General features: G+C 43.0%; 1 protein-coding gene across 1 annotated transcript; it reads left to right on the top strand.

The window, feature by feature from the left end:
* The first annotated feature begins 5,499 nt into the window (after positions 1 to 5,499).
* stim2a (tromal interaction molecule 2a) lies at positions 5,500 to 17,954 on the top strand. The gene is made up of 12 exons (XM_030787884.1): positions 5,500 to 5,638; positions 5,925 to 6,055; positions 9,968 to 10,082; positions 10,362 to 10,473; positions 10,598 to 10,713; positions 11,151 to 11,328; positions 11,740 to 11,917; positions 12,386 to 12,547; positions 12,708 to 12,808; positions 14,382 to 14,620; positions 14,794 to 14,971; positions 16,469 to 17,954. Exons 1-12 carry the CDS (start codon positions 5,500 to 5,502, stop codon positions 17,952 to 17,954), a joined length of 3,135 nt encoding a protein of 1,044 aa, XP_030643744.1.
* The last annotated feature ends 1,590 nt before the right edge of the window (positions 17,955 to 19,544 follow it).

The following is a 19,544-nucleotide window of genomic DNA, read 5'->3' as shown; positions in this document are numbered from 1 at the left end:
CGGATAGTCTTCAGTGTCTGAGGCGTGCTGATCCTCCTTCATAATGCGTTTAGAATGGAGCATAGCACATGTTCACGGATAGTCTCATTTCTCTTAATTCTGCTTGTTTGGCAGTCACAGTAATAATGAAGGCCTTTTTAAAGGGCAGAGTTTTAAGGGCTACTCTGTAAACATCACTGTATGTTATTTTGTTCTGTGAAGTCACACTTGGGCCAGTTCTCAAACTCTGTACCACTACTATCACATTACAATTCCTGTCCACACATGTCAAGTGTAAAGGTCAAAGGTTGGGTCATTGTTTCAAGAGTAAATTCAGTGTTATTCTACAGTCTTCCATAATTTCTCAGTGTTTTACGTGTGGAGGCTTTGTTGCTAGTTAAATGATTAGAAATGAACCAGTTTCAACCATGATTGTTCCTGTAACTCAGCTGAAAACAGTCCATGAGTGAAAGCTGTGTTTCATTTGGTTACTCTGAGGAGTGCTGTATTTCTCTCACATGTTCTGCTTTCTGCTCTTTGCGTTTGTAACTGAAATCAAGGGAATCATTATCTTATTAACCTTTTGCAATGTGTGGTTTCCTGTCTGCCTTTGGAGCGGCTGGTCTGGTGCTGCCTGGCCCAGATTCCGAGTGCTTGTTGTCTTGCCATTGTGAACCCTGTTGGTGCTAGCCCAGTGAAGGCCCAGTGAAGGCCCAGTGGAAGCCTTGGTATTTGAATGGATCCCCAGACCGGTCTAACGTGTAGACTGTCCAAACAGACTTCATTATTAGGTGTTTTAGGCCTCACACGCGTTCTTGCTTTGAATGTGGTCTGTAGCTTTAGAGAAGCATACACTCACTGGTGAAGGACATAACATAATTAGAGTTTACAAGTGTTATTGTTACTTTTAATTTTATTGATTGTTCACTAAACATGAGTGCTCTGTATGGTTTTCCTCCAGATTCGATCTGTGCCAGCCTGACCAGTCACATGTTATCACTTGTCTACTCCACTATGTTTCTATAAGTATGAGTTTATAAAATGCACCTTTCATTTCTTTTGAAGAAGAAACACTAAACTGGCCCCACAGCCGGTGGTTTTATTGAAATTGTTCCTGCCAAAGACTGCTCAGCAGTGAAATGCTCAGACTGTCTGTGTGTAAACCATTTCTTCACCAGCACTGCAAGAATTATCTCACAGTACGCCGGCCCGGCAGCCGCCATGCTCAGCCGTGCCAGTCCTTACTGAGAATACAGCATCTCAGAGGGACACAGATCCACCGGTCCTTACTGAGAATACAGCGTCTCAGAGGGACACAGATCCACCAGTCCTTACTGAGAATACAGCGTCTCAGAGGGACACAGATCCACCAGCCTTACTGAGAATACAGTGTCTCAGAGGGACACAGATCCACCAGTCCTTACTGAGAATACAGTGTCTCTCAGAGGGACACAGATCCACCAGCCCTAACTGAGAATACAGCGTCTCAGAGGGACACAGATCCACCAGTCCTTACTGAGAATACAGTGTCTCAGAGGGACACAGATCCACCAGCCTTACTGAGAATACAGTGTCTCAGAGGGACACAGATCCACCAGTCCTTACTGAGAATACAGCGTCTCCGAGGGACACAGATCCACCAGTCCTTACTGAGAATACAGTGTCTCAGAGGGACACAGATCCACCAGTCCTTACTGAGAATACAGTGTCTCAGAGGGACACAGATCCACCAGTCCTTACTGAGAATACAGCGTCTCAGAGGGACACAGATCCACCAGTCCTTACTGAGAATACAGCGTCTCAGAGGGACACAGATCCACCAGTCCTTACTGAGAATACAGCGTCTCAGAGAGGGACACAGATCCACCAGTCCTTACTGAGAATACAGCGTCTCAGAGGGACACAGATCCACCAGTCCTTACTGAGAATACAGTGTCTCTCAGAGGGACACAGATCCACCAGTCCTTACTGAGATGCTGCAGCTGTAATGTTTGTGATGGGAGTCCAGCTCCCACAATTCAGAGGGAGTGATGACAAACTGTGCCTGATTTCCTATTCATACATCACTCAGTGGGTTGCCTGATCTCCCAGAATCACCCTTCATCATTCAGTAGGCCTCCTCTTCTCCCAGAATCACCCTTCATCATTCAGTGGGTCATCTGCCCTCCCAGAATCACCCTTCATCATTTTCATCGTGGCTGTCACCTCTTGTTTGAGTTGAAGTTCCCTCCCTAGGCTAAAGATCTTGGTTTAAAGCTGTGTGTTTTAGAGGGCATTCATAGCATCCTTGTTGTTGTGTCGTTTTAATGGGCAGTAATAAAGTAGTGTTGCGTCTGTCTGTCTATGAAGGCTTTGTGAATGGCATGGTCATTGTATTCATGGTACAGCAATACTCACATGTCTCAGTGCCGTGTTTGTACTGATGTGCAGAGCTAGGCACCGTGGCAGACTCTGTCTGTCTGTAGTCTGGGTCAGGGTCAGGGTGGAGGGTGGAGTCCTCATGCCTCTGGGTGAATCTGCTGTCAGTGTCAGTGAGAGGATCTGCTATCTCTTTGTTGCTGATGTGGACATGGTGTGATTTCCATATTTACCGTGAGTTATGACCCATTTCAGAGCCTTTCTGACTCTGATCTGTCTCTCTTTCTGACTCTGATCTGTCTCTCTTTCTGACTCTGATCTGTCTCTCTTTCTGACTCTGATTTGTCGATGTTATCCCAGGTCCAGATGAGCGTGCTCACCCCACTGTTTCACGGTCTTTGGGACTCTGCAGGCAGCTCCACATTACTGTACTGATGGAAAGACTGGGTCTCTTTTACATCACATGCAATGACCTAAAGCAATAAGTCAGTGAGAGCCACTCTAGCCATGGCGGACAGCCAGGCCTGGGTCTGTGTGGTGACCACAGACACTGTAAACTTCATTTTCCATTGCCTCTCTACTGTCACCTCTGGCTGATGTGCTCTCTCTGCTGTGTGTAGTGTTGTATGAGTTGGACTGTGTGTTTCTGTGTGTAGTGTTGTATGAGTTGGACTGTGTGTTTCTGTGTGTAGTGTTGTATGAGTTGGTGTGTGTTTCTGTGGATTTCACCATAGCGTTCTCTCTCTCTCTCTCTCTCTCTTTCTCTTTCTCTTTCTCTTTCTCTTTCTCTTTCTCTCTCTCTCTCTCTCTCTCTCTCTCTCTCATATTGTTCCCTTTCTTGCCGTCAGCCACCAGTCCAAACACATTACTGACACATTATCAGAAATTTCACAATCAAGACGCCAAGTGAGGATTAGCTGTTATATGTTTGTCCATTAATAAAACTCTTAAAGGAAACATTTTAACAGTTTTCCCCTGTTTTTTTATGATTATGGTCTTTCTTAAAAACTATTTGGTTCAGTGCATTCTGTCTGATGTTTTATATTAGCCTTAGATATATAGGGACTAAGCTTCACGTTGTTAATTACATAGCTGGATACATTGGGACGATATGAAACTACCAGGGGCAGTTATCTGCATTTAGGGAGGAATACAGCAGTGGTAAAAACAAACATGTCTCATGACTGTGTTATTTAATGTTTGCAACATGCTGTGATGTGGTATCTTGGTCATTTCTGAATGATGGTGGTAGTGATTTGGTAATTCTGCATGATAGTGTACTTACATATAAACACAGTTATCTGGATCCACATGTGTCATTGCAGTGACATGCAAACTGGTACACAGTTTTACATTTAAAACAATACAATGTGTTTTCAGACATCGTAAAGCAGAGAGCTCTACTCTAAATGGTCTCATCTCATGTGAGGTGTGTGATGTCAGTATTCAGCATGTCACTTGGGATCTTGTGTTATGGTTCTAAAAGTGGCCTCACCATGGATCCATAGGTCCAAAGGTCCATCCCTTTTGAAGTCAGAAGCTGCTCCACATTTACTTTTTTTCTGTAGATTTGGAGGCTGGACACATCAGATTTGGTGCTTTGGACTTCAAAGTCACAGTTTCTCAAGGCCATGACGAAGTTCAGTGATCTTGTCAGCCATCTGGAGTGTCCTTTTAGTTTTTAGTTTGTTTTTGGTGCATTTGTGTAATAATGTATACTGGACACCACAGACATTAGAATAGACATCCTTCATAGAGACAAAGATTGTATCACAGCCAAGTTTTCTCACTCACGGTTAATCTATATATACCTCCTCCAGATGGAATCAACTGCTTTGGTTGGTTTTCAAAATAATTTCAAATGGTCATCATAACCTGTCATTGACTGACACTGACAGACACCTGTCACTTATGCATGCTTCAAAGGTTAAAACTCCACTCTCAATCACAAGGGAGCGGCCAGCTGTATTTTTAGACCGAACGAGGCTGAGGTGTAATCTGAAACTTTGTTTCTGTAGCCATATGTGTTTGTGAGTCCTCAACTCCGTTAATCTCATAGGGTGCTAAATTTAATCACGAGGACGGGAAATCTCTCTCTCTGTGTGTGTGTGTGCGCGCGCGCGCATGAAGACTGGTTATGCCGTTTGTGAGTGTGCCATCAGAGGAACGTGTATTTGGTATGAGGTGACTGTTTTTTGTAGGCAGTGCTTCAATCCCAACTAGCGCTGAACATTAAGCATTTTTCAACAGGTGCCGGGAGAGACGATTTAAACCATTCTGACCTGATCATCAGTATGTGACCTGAAATCTGTCCTAATTCAGTCTGGAATTTTGCCAGGATGAATGTGACAGTGGTCCAGGTTCCTTTGGAACATTTCATAATCCAAGGCCTATTCTTAAATGTTTTCTCCTTTGACATTCGATAGTGTGAAAGGTATTCGTGAACCAGTGGGACGGTGTCTTCACATTCGATCTATTTGTCCCGCGCAGGCGTCGTCAGCACTGCTGAGGCATTCAGTTGGGTAAAGAGAGAAGGAGCAGACGCACAATCCGGAAAATGTCGAGGAGATGACACTAAACTCTACCCTCTACAAAGCACTGGATTTGGATTAGCGGGGCATTTGGCGGCACGACCTATCAAAATAACACTCCTTTGTGTGTGCTCTTTAAATGGATGAACGGATTTGTTAATTTATTTGTAAACCTATGTTCATACCAAAATCTGGACTTCACACTATGGGAATAATGTTTATGTCACTGCGCAAAGCTGTCATAAATTTGGACCAACCAGTTACCGGATTTTTTCAGTTACACTATCCAGGGGTGTTTTAAATAAAACTGAATTACTGTATATTAACGGAATACTTCTTGCAGTGAAGTGTCTCTTATAACTCCACAAACTTTACTTTGCCGGCACTTCGGAAAACGTTCTCTTTCAAGAAGGAGCAACTTCATTATCAAACGCGCTGAAGTGGAAACAGCCTGTTTACAACGAACACATTTCGCTTAACGTTGAAGCGCTCCGTTTTAGGAGCCATTTATAGTACCACGATCACATAGCCAATTCGCGTGCGCACTAACGTCGTTCTGCCGGTTGGCAGCCTGATGCGAGTCTGTTTTTTAGATCATAAACTCTACACTTGCAAGGAGGAACAACCAACAATGCTCATCTTCTCCCTCGCCGTGCTCTTAGTGGTACGCGGTCTTGTCATCTGTGCAGCTCAGGCGATTGAAAACGACTATCCTAGCGACGAGCCGCTCTACACCGGATTATACAAGGACCCAACTTTAACCACGTCAGGTGAGTATACATCCGAGTGTGAAACGCCCGCGTTTGGCGAGTGCGAATTACAAAAACGTTAAAGCGATTCCTCGAAAGCAGCGCCGTCTCGATCGAGGTGTTTCTTTGAACGGAGTTGTTCAGTGGTATCTTTTTAAAGTGCGATGAACCCCGTTAAAACCATAAATTCAACAGAAATGATTTTTATAGGAATGATCTGGAACAGACCAAACGGAAACATCTGAAGTATTGTTTCAGTTTTTGGATGTGCCTGATTTCGTCGTTGAATTGGTCTGTCATCCCTCAGAGTACTGTGTTCTGGTGATCCCGCCATGCTTGACAGAAGCCGACCGCTACAGTCTGGAGGCACTGAGACACATCCACCGGGAAATGGATGATGATCAGGATGGAGGCATCGAAGTGGAGGAGAGTGTGGAGGTGTGTATGTATGCGTGTCTGTGTCTGAATGAAAGAGAGAGGTGAAGACAAACAGCATAACACACTAGGGCTTAAATGTGGTCACAGTGTGGTCCTTTGCAGTGTGGTCCTTTGCAGTATGTTTTTACCTGGTAACTTTTGAGGCGATAGTACTCCCACCAGAAACTTGAGTTGGAATCCCATTACAGTATGCAGATGAGTGTTCCAGGACACTGGAATTCTTCTGGCATTGGATTTCTGTCCTCTGTCACCATGGTGACCAGGATGGTCCAAGGGACACTCCCAACATGCCTGGTCTCATCACACAGCGTGTCTCATTTCGGACACAAGGAAATGCCAAGACGCACACACACACACAGCCAATATGAAAACAAACTTTAACTGGAACAAATCTGTCATTTTTTTATTCTTGGTGGCTGAACAGGTCTGTGAGTGTGAACATTTATGAGTAGTACTGTCAAGGTTTTGTCAGAGTTGTTAAGATGGAAGTAGCATGTGCCGTCCTCAGTTTTCTAAGAGTAAAATGATGAAGCAGAAAATATTTTTTGATACATTTACAGTGTTTTAGGCATTCAATTTAACTCATCCTCACACCAGTGAGCACACACACACACACGAGGAGCAGTGGGCAGCTGCCAGTGCCTGGGTTCCAGCTCCAGGTCTTTTTACCAGCGCCTTGGTCAGGGTCACTGACAGGAGTACTAATCCTAACATGCGTGTCTTTGCGGCGGGAGGCAACCGGAACACTTGGACAAAACCCACGCAAACACGGGTAGAACATGCAAACTCCACACAGAAAGGACGACTGGGGTTTGAACCCAGGGCCTTCTTGCTGTGAAGCAACAGTGCTAACCACTGAGCCACCACGAAGCTGTGAATTGTGTTCTCACAGAGGAATAATGATGATATTTTAAGCACACACCCTAGCACGGAGAAATCTCTAGTTTAGGTTTTGTTGTTTTTAATGGCTCAATTCTCTGCTCTTTGGTTGTGTATCTCAGGCTGAAACGTAATGCAGCGTTAGAGAGGAGTAGCTTCGATATGCTTGTAGATATTTTATATTGGTATTTGTTTGTTACTGGTGAACACAGTGCTCCGTGCCGTGCCAAGGCCGTCTCTCTTCCTGTATCCCACACCCTAACGATTTATCGCTCCCACAGTGAATACAGATTACACACACATCTGTATACAGCAGCAAAGCAAGATGACGTTTCTGTGCTCTCCATCGGGAAAAACTGGGTTAAATGTCACCAAAAAACCCCCAAAACTTCACCCCTGCTGAACTCCTAAAAAACAGATGTTGAGATATTTGGTCCTAAGACTGATTGTAACTTGAATCTTAATAGTTTTTCTGCTGTATCCAGCATAGTACCGAAAGACCCAGGAGTTTCTGTTGATCTATTATTTAATGCCTATGTTAGGAACAGCTGTGGGGTTTCTGTGAGGGGAACATGCTGTCTTACTGTGGTGCCGTGTGGGGCCTGGTGATGCCTTTGTCAGCTCTAAACGAAACCACTGCAGGGCAATGTTGTATGGATGTTCGTTAAATGCCCTCTTATACGAATGTTCCTTAATGTTCCCAAACAGCCTTTATAACTCTCAAAAGAAGTAGAAGATTTTAACGCATTAGTCGTGTTCTGCCCTCTCCACTTTGGCTTCCTGTTAAGCTCAGTTTTGACCAGGTCATCATTGCTACTCATGTATAAAGATCTTATCGATCCTGCTGGACAATGAGTCTGATGACAGTGCCTTCACCCACAGTCAGGCCTTTCCCACCTTTAGTTTCTTTCTCTTTGTCCATTCTTTCCTCTCCTCCAGTCTCTCTAGTGGTAAGACACAATCTCCAGAGACACACCAAGGAAGAATGGCCTGCCAGACTCAGACTGCATCATTCAGACTATCGTTCTGCAGTAATGAGCAGTCACTGCTGGGTGCCTACCTCCCTGTCTGTCTACCTCCCTGTCTATCTACCCCTCTGTCTATCTACCTCCCTGTCTGTCCACCTCTCTGACTGTCTACCTCTCTGACTGTCTACCTTCCTGGCTGTGCACCCTCCTTTTCCTGTCTGTCTTCCTCCCTGCCTGTCTACCTTCCTGGCTGTGCACCTGCCTGTCTACCGTCCTGATGACGTCCTCCTCAACTCCCACCATGACTAAACTCCTGCTGGAAAGTCACTGATAAACTCTAGCTCACATTGTCTCTGCACTTACACAGTTAATGTCCTAACATGGATTTCATTTCTCCCAGGTCTTTCCTGTTCTCTAACAGATTAACTATTCTAACCTTATGCTCTCACAGCCCAGTGCTAGCTAGAGGAGGATGGGTGCCCCCTTTTGAGTGCTGGTTCTTTTCAAGGTTTCATCCTATAACTGTATATTCTAAAATAGTCTTACTTTTAGACCTCAATTTGAAAGGTCAGTTGAAATGTCTCTGTTGTGAAGAGACAGTAAATGAATAGTGCAGTTACCTGAGTCTGTGGAGTTAATTATGGAGCTGTAAGTGTAGAGAGAGGCACACACTGTTCTCCAGTCTTGAGGTTATTCACGGCACCGGGAATGCTTTTAGTAATCACATTTTGTTTACCATAGTGAAATGGCATGAGTGATTGAGGCTGTGTTTTTATGGATGAAATTAAATACTTTTGTAATTGTGTAATGTATGTTAGGCTAGACTATATGCACAGGTATGTAGCACAGTCTGCAGATGGCAGCTGTGTGTGTGTGTGTGTGTGTGTGTGTTAGGCGTGGAGCCGAATCCGAATACAGTATAAAGCACAAATAGTGGATTTTTACGAATGTTTATTTCATACAAATATTTTAAAAATTATTTGTTTTCGGGAAGAAAAAAAAAAGAAACAAGTATGTCAAATAGCTAGTGTCCCTCATAACGGTGAGCGCGGTGGGTGTTTGTGCTCTGCCTGCTGGTGCTGACGTGACAGGAGGACAATAGGAGAGTGGAGGAGAGAGAGAGACAGAGAGAGAGAGAGAGAGTGAGACAGAGAGAGAGAGACAGACAGACAGAGAGAGAGAGAGACAGAGAGAGAGAGAGAGAGACAGAGAGAGAGAGAGAGACAGACAGACAGAGAGAGAGAGCACAGACTGAAAGGGAGCAGCACAGGCTGATTAAAATATAGGCAAAACCATAGTACATTTCTACACCACTGTTTTTGTTTTGATTCGGCTTTTTTTCTTTTTTTCTTTCTTTTTTTTTTTTTTATACCTTAACTGGTTTGCTGAGGTAGTTTATTCTAAAATTACTTGTCTTTTGTTTTCCTGTTGGACCTGCAGTATGTGAAGTAGAGTTTGTTTGACGGGAGGAGGACATTAGCCTACGTTAGCTCTGGCAGTGTAGTTACTAGCTAGTTCACCTACACGCGGTGCTCAGTGCTCAGTGCTCAGTCAGCCTGTGTGTCACATGGTTGCAGATCTCACACTGGAGAAATAGAGCGCTATTTATACTTCACATAGGCATTTATTAGTTTAGAGTTTAGTTTATAGGTTTGAGTGTGGATTAGGAACTGCATGTTAAAAACTGATTTTCTTTTCAAAGATATTTATAGTTATACATGTTTATTGCTGGGTTTATAAAAACCACAAACCAATATTACATTTATGTGTTCATAATTATTATAATAGTTTATTGAAGAACACTTATAGTTACACTTTAATATCCTAAAATTAGAAGTGTAATAAAAACAAAAACAAAAACAGGACTGTTAGCCTATTTACACTTTTATTCGAACACAAATACAAATACAAATAATTTTGCTGCCTCAACAAATACAGATACAAATACAAATACTGGGCTCTCTGCACATCCCTAGTGTGTCTGTATATGTGTGTGTGTATATGTGTTCGTATGTGAGTGTGCGTTTGTTCATTGTGTGCGTTGCTCTTATCTGTGTGATTGAAGTTCATTATTGAGGACATGCAGCAGCAGCAGCAGGCAAACAAGCACAGTAAACTGCACAGAGAGGATCAGCACATCACAGTGGAGGAGCTCTGGAGGGGCTGGAAGTCCTCTGAAGGTAGGGGTGTGTGGGTGTGTGTGTGTGTGTGGGGGGGGGGGGGGGGGGGGGGGGGGTTTGCATGTGTGTATGCGTGTTTGCGTGTGTATATGTGTGCGTGTGTGCGCATTGTGTGTGCTTATGTGTGTGTTTATGTGTATTGTGTGTATTTGTGTGCGTGTGTGCGTATGTCTGTATGTGTGTGTGTCTAATTTTACAAGTGTTTGTAATCCTCTCATCATGATCATCATCATCATCATCATCGTTTCTCTTTTTTTTCTCTCTCTCTTTCTCACTCAGTTCATAACTGGACCCAGGAGGAGGTGTTGCGCTGGCTGAAGGAGTTCGTAGAACTTCCTCAGTATGCCAAGAACTTCCGAGAGCTACATGCTAATGGTAACACTCTGCCAAGGTATGATCCTCCAATCAAAGGCCTGCAAAACTCACTCATCAGAAGCAGACACATACACCCATTAGTGGGTAACATGTGGCTCTGCCTGTCCACACACAGTGTGTGTTTTGTGTTGTGTTCTCAGGATTGCAGCCAATGAGCCTTCTTTCATGAGCACCCATCTGAAGATCCAGGACCAGCAGCACAAACACAAACTCAAACTGAAGGCTCTTGATGTGGTTCTGTTTGGGCCGCCCACACGTACGTATCTCTAATGGTAATGGACACACTTAGCCAATGACAGCTGAGCTTTCAGTGTACAGTTAGTGAATACCCAAGATTCAAACATAAATATCTATCAATAGAAATCACATGCCATTGCATTTTTGACATTACAGAATGAAGTCCATCCTCTGATAGTCCTCTCTATTCCCGTGTCACTCATAAATTTAGACTCACTCATAAAAAGAGATTGACATAGTTATTCAAAGACTTCTGACATATGGCATTCAAAGACTTCTCCACTCAGATTTCACTGGGTGGATTATTTTTTCATGACGATGTAAGAATACGGAGGCTCTCCATCTAAGTCTGTCGACCCTGTGTGCCTCTCCGAGCTCAGAACAGTCTAAAAAAAAGACGAGGGGCAGTGGTTTTGTGGGTGGGTGTAGATTTAAAATGATGAATGTGTGCTGAAGGTCCCCCCCATAACTGGATGAAAGACCTGCTGCTCATCGTGTCTGTGGTGATGGGGGTTGGAGGGTGCTGGTTTGCTCAGCTGCAGAACAAGGCATCCAAAGAGCACATCTCTAAGATGATGAAGGATCTGGAGAGTCTGCAAAGAGCTGAGGAGAGTCTGAGAGATCTTCAGGAGCAGTGAGTTCATTTATCTCCCTTTCATATATGCTTCCCAGACAAAAATGTTAAAATCCACTATTACATCATTTTCAGTGGTGTTTCTGGTACTTTGCATAAAGTCACAACAATGACTAGTGACAGTCTGCTTAGCACACAACATGTATAACACACAACATGTATAACACGCAACATGTTTTGGCATTATTTTTAGCTCTTATTTTTCGAATTACTGTTCCAAGTGTGACAGAGCACCAAATATGAAGCCAGTTGGAAAATTTTATGTACGTCCTACAAGTCTGATGTCCTCTCTAATCAGAGGCCGGTGTGGTCCCCTTGGTTCAGTCTGAGTTCCACTGTAGTGCTGTGACAAGATGACACCTTATCTGAAAAGATAACATGACAAGACAACACTGTCTGTGTGTGTGAGAGGTTGGAGAGGGCACAGGAGGAGAAACGGACCGTCGCCGTGGAGAAACAAAACCTGGAGGAGAAGATGAGGGACGAGATCCAGGGTGCGCAGGAGGAGGCCAATCGGCTGCAGGAGCTGAGAGAAGGAGCTGTTAGCGAGTTAAGTCGGCTACGCTACGCAGAGGAGGAACTGGAGCAAGTCAGTCCAATTCATAACAACCCCTGAACATGATATAACCATGAGAAACACATTATATAACTGTGAATATATTATAAATATATGACTGGTCATTATACAGAAATAATGACTACTCGCTTGCCTATCATGATTGAGTGTCCTGTACCATATGATAGTAACTGCTAATCACTGGCATGGACAGCCATATCTTGAAACACTGCCATCTAATGGCTGCCTCCATCAATAACTCACTCATCACTAGAGATGAGGCTGAGTCAAAGATGATGCAGTTTGTTTTCCTCTTAGTTTTTCATTTGTGAATCTCCCATTACAGGCTGCATTAAACATGATTAAACTGTATCATCCAGATACACAGAGACTAAACAGAGCAAGCTGTGCCGCAGTAAGGCTTGCACATAGCGCTTTCCTCTGTGTGACATTAAGGGTCCGTAAAGGTGCTGAGACAGACGTGGCCTGTGTGCCCTGCAGGTGCGCGGGGCCCTGAAGAGGGCGGAGCAGGACATGCAGGCCAGCTGGTCCATCCCCGAGTCTCTTCAGCTCTGGCTGCAGCTAACGCACGAGGTGGAGGTCCAGTACTACAACGTGAAAAAGCAGAGCGCCGAGCAGCAGCTCGCCACTGCTAAGGAGGAGGTGAATGACAGTAGAAAGAGAAGTTCAAGTCTAAATGGTTCATTTTTATCCTTTGTCCTCAGAGCAGATCAGAGATGAGAACATTTCTATGAAGTGCTTTCCTCAGGAGGTTGTGGACGTGGTGATTTTGTTTGTAGAGACCAGATTTGTTGGTTTACAGGCTGAGAAGATCAAGAAGAAAAGGAGTTCTGTTCTGGGGACCCTTCATGTAGCACATAGCTCCTCTTTGGATCAAGTTGACCACAAGATCTTGGAAGCCAAGTAAGTCATTCAGACACAGAGTGGTATGGGGGTCAGAGAACAGACTGATATTACAAGTCTTCAACACCCTGCTGCTTAACTTATGCAGTGGATCTTTTAATAGACCACTCATTCTCATGTTCTGACTGTGGACAGCTGAAATATAAATAGAATATTTATATATTTTTGTTCTCTCTATATTTGTATAGGTAGATCATCGCATGAAACCATAAAATCCTTAGCTTCTAGGAACTCTTTTAGGTCTTGAACACTAGTGGTGCCATCAATAATAGACATCTTTAGATACATTGTGTGTGAAAAATTAATTTGAACATGGGGTTTAACACTGGAACTGCCAAGTCAACCCCGATGGTGTTGTAGATTTTTTGTTTTTAAAATATTAACTGCCCTGTACCGGCTGGGTCTTGTCCTGAATTTGTAATTATTTAATTATTTCATTTTTATTGTTTAAATATATACCTAGTTTTCAACTCATTAGGTGCCTATCAGAACTTTGCTGTTCATACACAAATTTCATGAATATTTTGAATTCAGTTGTGCATGCTTTGCACCATGTAAATAAACAGTTGGGGCTGTCCAGTCATTTCATTATGTAAAAATAGAATTGGATCGTAGTATGTCACCAAGGAGACTCATAATTATTCAGTGTGATGGTGTTACCCATAGGCAGCTGGCTGTCCTACAGAATGAAGATATCCTGGATCTGACAGAGGATCAGACAGTGAAATCCAAGACTATCAGGGAATCAGACAGTGAAATCCAAGACTATCAGAAGATCAGACAGTGAAATCCAAGACTATCAGAGGATCAGACAGTGAAATCCAAGGCTATCAGAAGATCAGACAGTGAAATCCAAGACTATCAGGGAATCAGACAGTGAAATCTAAGACTATCAGAGGATCAGACAGTGAAATCCAAGACTATCAGGGAATCAGACAGTGAAATCCAAGACTATCAGAGGATCAGACAGTGAAATCCAAGACTATCAGGGAATCAGACAGTGAAATCTAAGACTATCAGAGGATCAGACAGTGAAATCCAAGACTATCAGGGAATCAGACAGTGAAATCTAAGACTATCAGAGGATCAGACAGTGAAATCCAAGACTATCAGACGATCAGACAGTGAAATCCAAGACTATCAGAGCGATGTGAGGTGCTCACCTGACTCTGTACTGAGCTCATCATTTTCTCATCATATCCTGGCTTTTATTTCTTGCTACTCTATAGTTTATCAACTTGTATGTGGATTTCATCACTATCAGACACTATTGCCGTCAATATACAAATAAAATAGCTTAAATGTAACATCGTTGTTTTATCCCGAGACTGAAATGAGAAAATTTAGCAGTTTATTAAATATTCCAAACCATAACTGAGTATATATTCAGACCCCTGGACACCTTGGTGCAACATTTGGCATTAATACGATCTGAGTGAGGTCTAGTTATTTTAGTGATAAGTTTGATTTGTCCCTGGACTGTGACCTGTCCTCGGTTATTGTGAGCACAGATGTGAGATTAAATGTGTTGCACTGTGCTGGTGTGACACACTGACTGATTCTTCCCTGACAGGAATGCACTGGCAGAGGTGACTGCCTGCCTCAGAGAGCGCCTGCACAGGTGGCAGCATATTGAGAAACTATGTAATTTCCCTGTGATGAAGAACGCTGGAATAGCTGCCCTCACTGCGACCCTGTACCCCGACCCAAACTGGATGCTGATGCCCCGTGTTGCGGTGCCCTCCTACCCTATGCACGCTGGAGCAGACAGCCTGGAAGAGGACATGCCTTCCATAATACCACAGATACCTGGTTTGTTTCTTAAGCTTACTCTTTCATATTTGTCAAGAACATCATGTGCTTTTAACTGTGAAACTACCACTGTTTTGGAACACAATCGTTTTCTTAAAAGCTGTGTTTTTGCTTTGCTGTTTTACAGTGTAATACCTATGACTCAATTATTTCCACAAATATCGTTTTTGCAGTTTCGTCAATAAAACGTTCCCCACGATCGCTCGTCCAGTCCCGCCGAACTGGCCACATTGTTCCAACCCCCGTTATACTGTCACCTGATCCCGACCTCCTGATCCCCATTCGGGCTCCACTACCCAGATACGCCGAGGAAGAGCAGGATCACATCTTCATGGCCCCGATAATGAAACAGTACGTCAGCATTCGTTCGTCAGAGAAGCGTTTCTGTTTTAAGTGACCTCAGTAATTGGGGTTGTAGGTGGTGGATCATATGGTACCAGTATGACATTAGTGGAGAGGAAACTTTTGGTGGCACCTGTGATGTTGATAGAGGACCAGGATGTACTTTCATGGTGTGTCATATTGTTGCTGGACTGTACCTATAAATGTACATATAAATGCATGATTTAGGGGCACATTCGCAGTACAGATTCAGAGCTACAAAATCAGGTATCACTCGCCAAGATTGACCAAATACTTTGGCCGTAACGCTTAATAGAAACCGCAGTTCTAAGAAATCAGCCTTTTTCATTTTTGCATACATTTTCAGCATAAAATCTAGTTTTGGAAAAGTAGTAGTCTAGTTTTAGTGATAAACTGTGATACTGTTCTTTACTCTTCTCATATTTAGTGATAAACTGTGATACTGTTCTTTACTCTTCTCATATTTAGTGATAAACTGTGATACTGTTCTTTACTCTTCTCGTTCTCGGCATAAGTTTGCATGTCCCTTCATCATTCTGTGACTTCAACACATTAACAGGCGTTCTCCCTATTGTTTTATATCAAAGGTAGTGTCAATAATGCGTGGCACTGCTGTCATTTTCTGCCCTAATCAGCTCTGACTGACAAGCTATCCCAGTATGCAATTGACTCTGAAAGGCTGGAGGGCTAATGGCTGCTGATGGCTTGAATATCCCTCACATCGTTCTTGTGAGCAGTGTGGGTGTTTATTGGCATTTGAATAGTTGGAGGACTACCTGAAAGGACTACATGGAGTTGGGCAGTTGGTTCAGCCACAGTGTTTGGCTAGGCTCAGCGTCGTGTTACTACGCCACAGAAGAAGAAAAGCATTCAAAACTCTCACCACAGAAGAAGGACATTCCTTCTGCTTTCAGTCATTAAACCAGTATTGCTTAAATTACGTTTTTATCAAAATTGTATTGTATTGCAAGTTGACATCACAGCGAATGTGAGAGGGTGATCTTGACTGTATCAAAAGACGGAAGCATACACTATGCGAGCGCTTGGTTTAATAATGGAACATAATAGGGAACTGATGACGTTTTCTCCCCTGTCAGTTCTCAAATGACCAACAGTTCTCAGATGACCAACTGACCAACTCAGATGATTACTTTTTGTACTTATGTACAAATCACTTTCATCTTCAAAAAGAAGGCGAATGATAGATAAGCACTTCAGGAATTTGAATCCAACGCTATCTCATTTTTGACGAAATGCTGATTCCTTGCGGTTTCTGTGGTCTCCTGTAAAGTTGATGTGGCCGCGATGTGGAGGGTTTACTCGCGTTGGGTCACAAATTTGATAGGAAAGGGTAAATAGGGTAAATAATGTTTGTAATACATAGGAAAGGGTAAATAGTGTAAATAATGTTTGTAATACTTGTAATACTGTATGTTTATGCAAATCTCACATTCAGTTTCCCCCTTTTCCCCCTGACTTTGATAGGGAGTGCTTGGATATGCCTGATGCAGAGTCCGTTGGTGCCCCTGTAAGTAGGATTTACACAAACCCTGTGCTTGACGCACCTCCTCGGAGAATGTACCGTGATGAGGTCTTCAGTTCGGAGGAGCAGGAGGACTCCCCGTCACGTAAAATACTGAGAGAGGAGATTGAAGATTCTCTTCGGAGTCCCTCCTGGAAATTATCGAGAGATGATCTGAATATGGAAATGCCAGTGAGGAAGACATCTAGAGAAGAGCTTGAGGCTTCCAGGGACCCCCTCACAAGAATACCAGACACTGATGAGGATAATGTTTTTATGGACCCCCGGAGTATGATGAAGGATAAGACAGATGTGTCTGTAGATGCGCTATTAGGTAACATAAGTGAAGAGCCGTTAGATTTTCCCACAGACACCAGTTCTGCAGTGACATACAGGGATGAGGTCGACACTACAATGGACACCCAAAGACGAAAAATGTTTAGAGACAGGAAGGACCTCTTTGGGGACAGCACCTACCAAAAGTTACCTCGAGATGATCTTGAATTTTCTATGGATTCCCAGAGAGGTAGTAAGACAGTAAGGGATGTTGATTTTTCAATGGACAGTACCAGCAGAAAGATGCTTAAAGATGACTTTGACCTCTCCGTTGATGTCCCTAGAGGAAGGATTTTTCGGGAGGTCGGTAAGGATACTGCCTCCTGTAAGATTAATAGAGATGAGTCTGAAACCCCTGTTGACAACCTAAGAGGAAAGCTATTCAGAGATAAGAAAGACATACTTATGGAGAGAAAAGAACTGGACCTTTCCGTAGAATCACAAAGAGGGAAGATATTCAGGGACTCTTCAGTAGATAGTGCATGTAGAAAAATACCTGGGGATAAATTTGACATGTTGTCAGATAGTCAGAGAGGAAAGTCATTTAGAGAGAGGGGTGTTACCACGGACACAGCTTCCAGAAAAATATCCAGAGAAGAGCCTGAGCTTGCCACAGAGAGGCGCAGAATGTTCAGGGATCTCAGGTTTGACAGTTCCATCGACACACCAACAGGAAAAATCCCCAGAGAAGTGTTGGACACGTCCATGGAAATTCCCAGGCGTAAAATATCCCATGATGAGTCAGTGGTAATGGAAGCAGAGCGCTCTGGCCAGCCAGACCTCACTGTGAGTTCACTGGCGCTATGGAAACAGCCACCAGATCCCCTGAGTAGGCTTGTTTATGATGGCATTCTGGAGAAATCTTACCAGAGCACTCAAAACATTGCCTTATCAGATGACCATAATCTTGCTGCAGCCATCTCAAGCTCTTCCCAAAGTCTGTTTGGAGGTGAAGGGCTTAGTAGGGCATCTCAACCGCCTGGCGATTCACCTCCTGAACATAGTGGTGCAGAAAAGCCCAAGAAATCGTCCAAGTTCAAGAATCTGTTCAAGAAGAAAAGGGATAAGGACACACACAAGGAACACCAGCAGGGCGGGTTGCAAAAACTTTAACCATCCTGTTGGACCTTGGCAAATATTGGCTAAAAATATTTTTTGTGAGCTGCATGGAAAGATAGCATTGGTCTCTGGTGTTAGATAGGTGTGGGAATTGCCACAGAGGCGACGATATGATACTATCACGATATTTGGTCCGTGATACGATATTATTGCCATTCTTTCCATTTTACGATACAGCAAGTATTGCAATCCGATTCTGTAATACATTGTGATCTATTTCTCCCATATGTTATTAAATGCATTATAAGACATAAGGAGGATAACACATGACTCAATTAATCTCACTTGAATCTTCCCATTTAATTCTGTGAAAAAATTATGCAGGGCTTGAGGCTTACTTTTTTCTCAAAGCTGAAAAATTTAGGAGTGCATAAAGAACTTTAGGGACGCAATGAAAATTTAAGGGATATGAGGAGACATTTACAAGTAAAATGATGTAATTTATTTGAATGCAAAAAGTACACTAGGGTTTTTAATTATTTCTGCTTCAAACTGTATTTATTTAATAATTATGTAATTATTTATGCTTTAAACTGCTTTAAACTGTATAAACAGTATAAACGGAATGAGCACCTCTATAATAAAGTAGCTCTTGGTTCTAAACGCCCGAAAAAAGTCTGTCACGTGGATCACGTGGATCACGTGATTTTTTCAACAGATAACATTGGTTCAGCGCAGTGACCGCGTCATTGTCATTGTTATTGTTGTTGTGTTATCAACCTTTTTGTTGGAAAAAAAAATAGAGACAGTAACTGTACTTTTTGTGAACAGTACAACTCGTCTCCTGGTGGCTCAGCATGGTGCCTTGAGAGATGAGCCCTTAAGTTGGTCGTATTTCCAGAGTATTTGATTTTCACGTGGCACTGTTTGCAAACGGCATGTTGCATGCCAAGCTCATTATTCACTGTATTCTGGAAGCCGAAACAAAGCCACACTCTTGTTACGTGTAGGAGTCTCTGCAGCCATCTTGGCGACTCTGGCTTCCTTTCCAATTTCTGATGTGAGGCAAGAGAAGAATGAGGTCTTGTGCCATCTTGTGGACTTCAGAAGAAATGTTATCAGAATAGACTATGTACCAAAACAAAATTATATTAAATGAAATTTAGAAATTGTAAAATAATATTGAATAAATAAATATCAATATTTGGCACCGCTGTATTGATATGATATTGTGCTGAAAAATATTATGATACCACGCTGTATTGATTTTTTCTCCCACCTCTAGTGTCAGTGTGGTCTGACCTAAAACTAGAAACTTGAGAATATTTTCAGAGAATGCCCTATGAAACTTTTAGGTTTAGTCTTGATTAGACTGGAAAGGAGATCCAGCCTTTTTTTCACCGTGGTTTTGCTTTGGTTGAGTGCTAGAGGAACAGTTGACTCTGGTGGTGTTGACATGGGAGTTAAACGTTGACTTTGGTGGTGCTGACATGGGAGTTAAACGTTGACTCTGGTGGTGTTGACATGGGAGGCAAACGTTGACTCTGGTGGTGTTGACATGGGAGTTAAACGTTGACTTTGGTGGTGTTGACATGGGAGTTAAACGTTGACTCTGGTGGTGTTGACATGGGAGTTAAACGTTGA

The sequence above is a fragment of the Chanos chanos genome, chromosome 11 (assembly GCF_902362185.1).
Source record: "Chanos chanos chromosome 11, fChaCha1.1, whole genome shotgun sequence".
Taxonomy (NCBI): Eukaryota; Metazoa; Chordata; class Actinopteri; order Gonorynchiformes; family Chanidae; genus Chanos; species Chanos chanos.
This window is presented reverse-complemented; position numbering and strand designations above follow the sequence as displayed.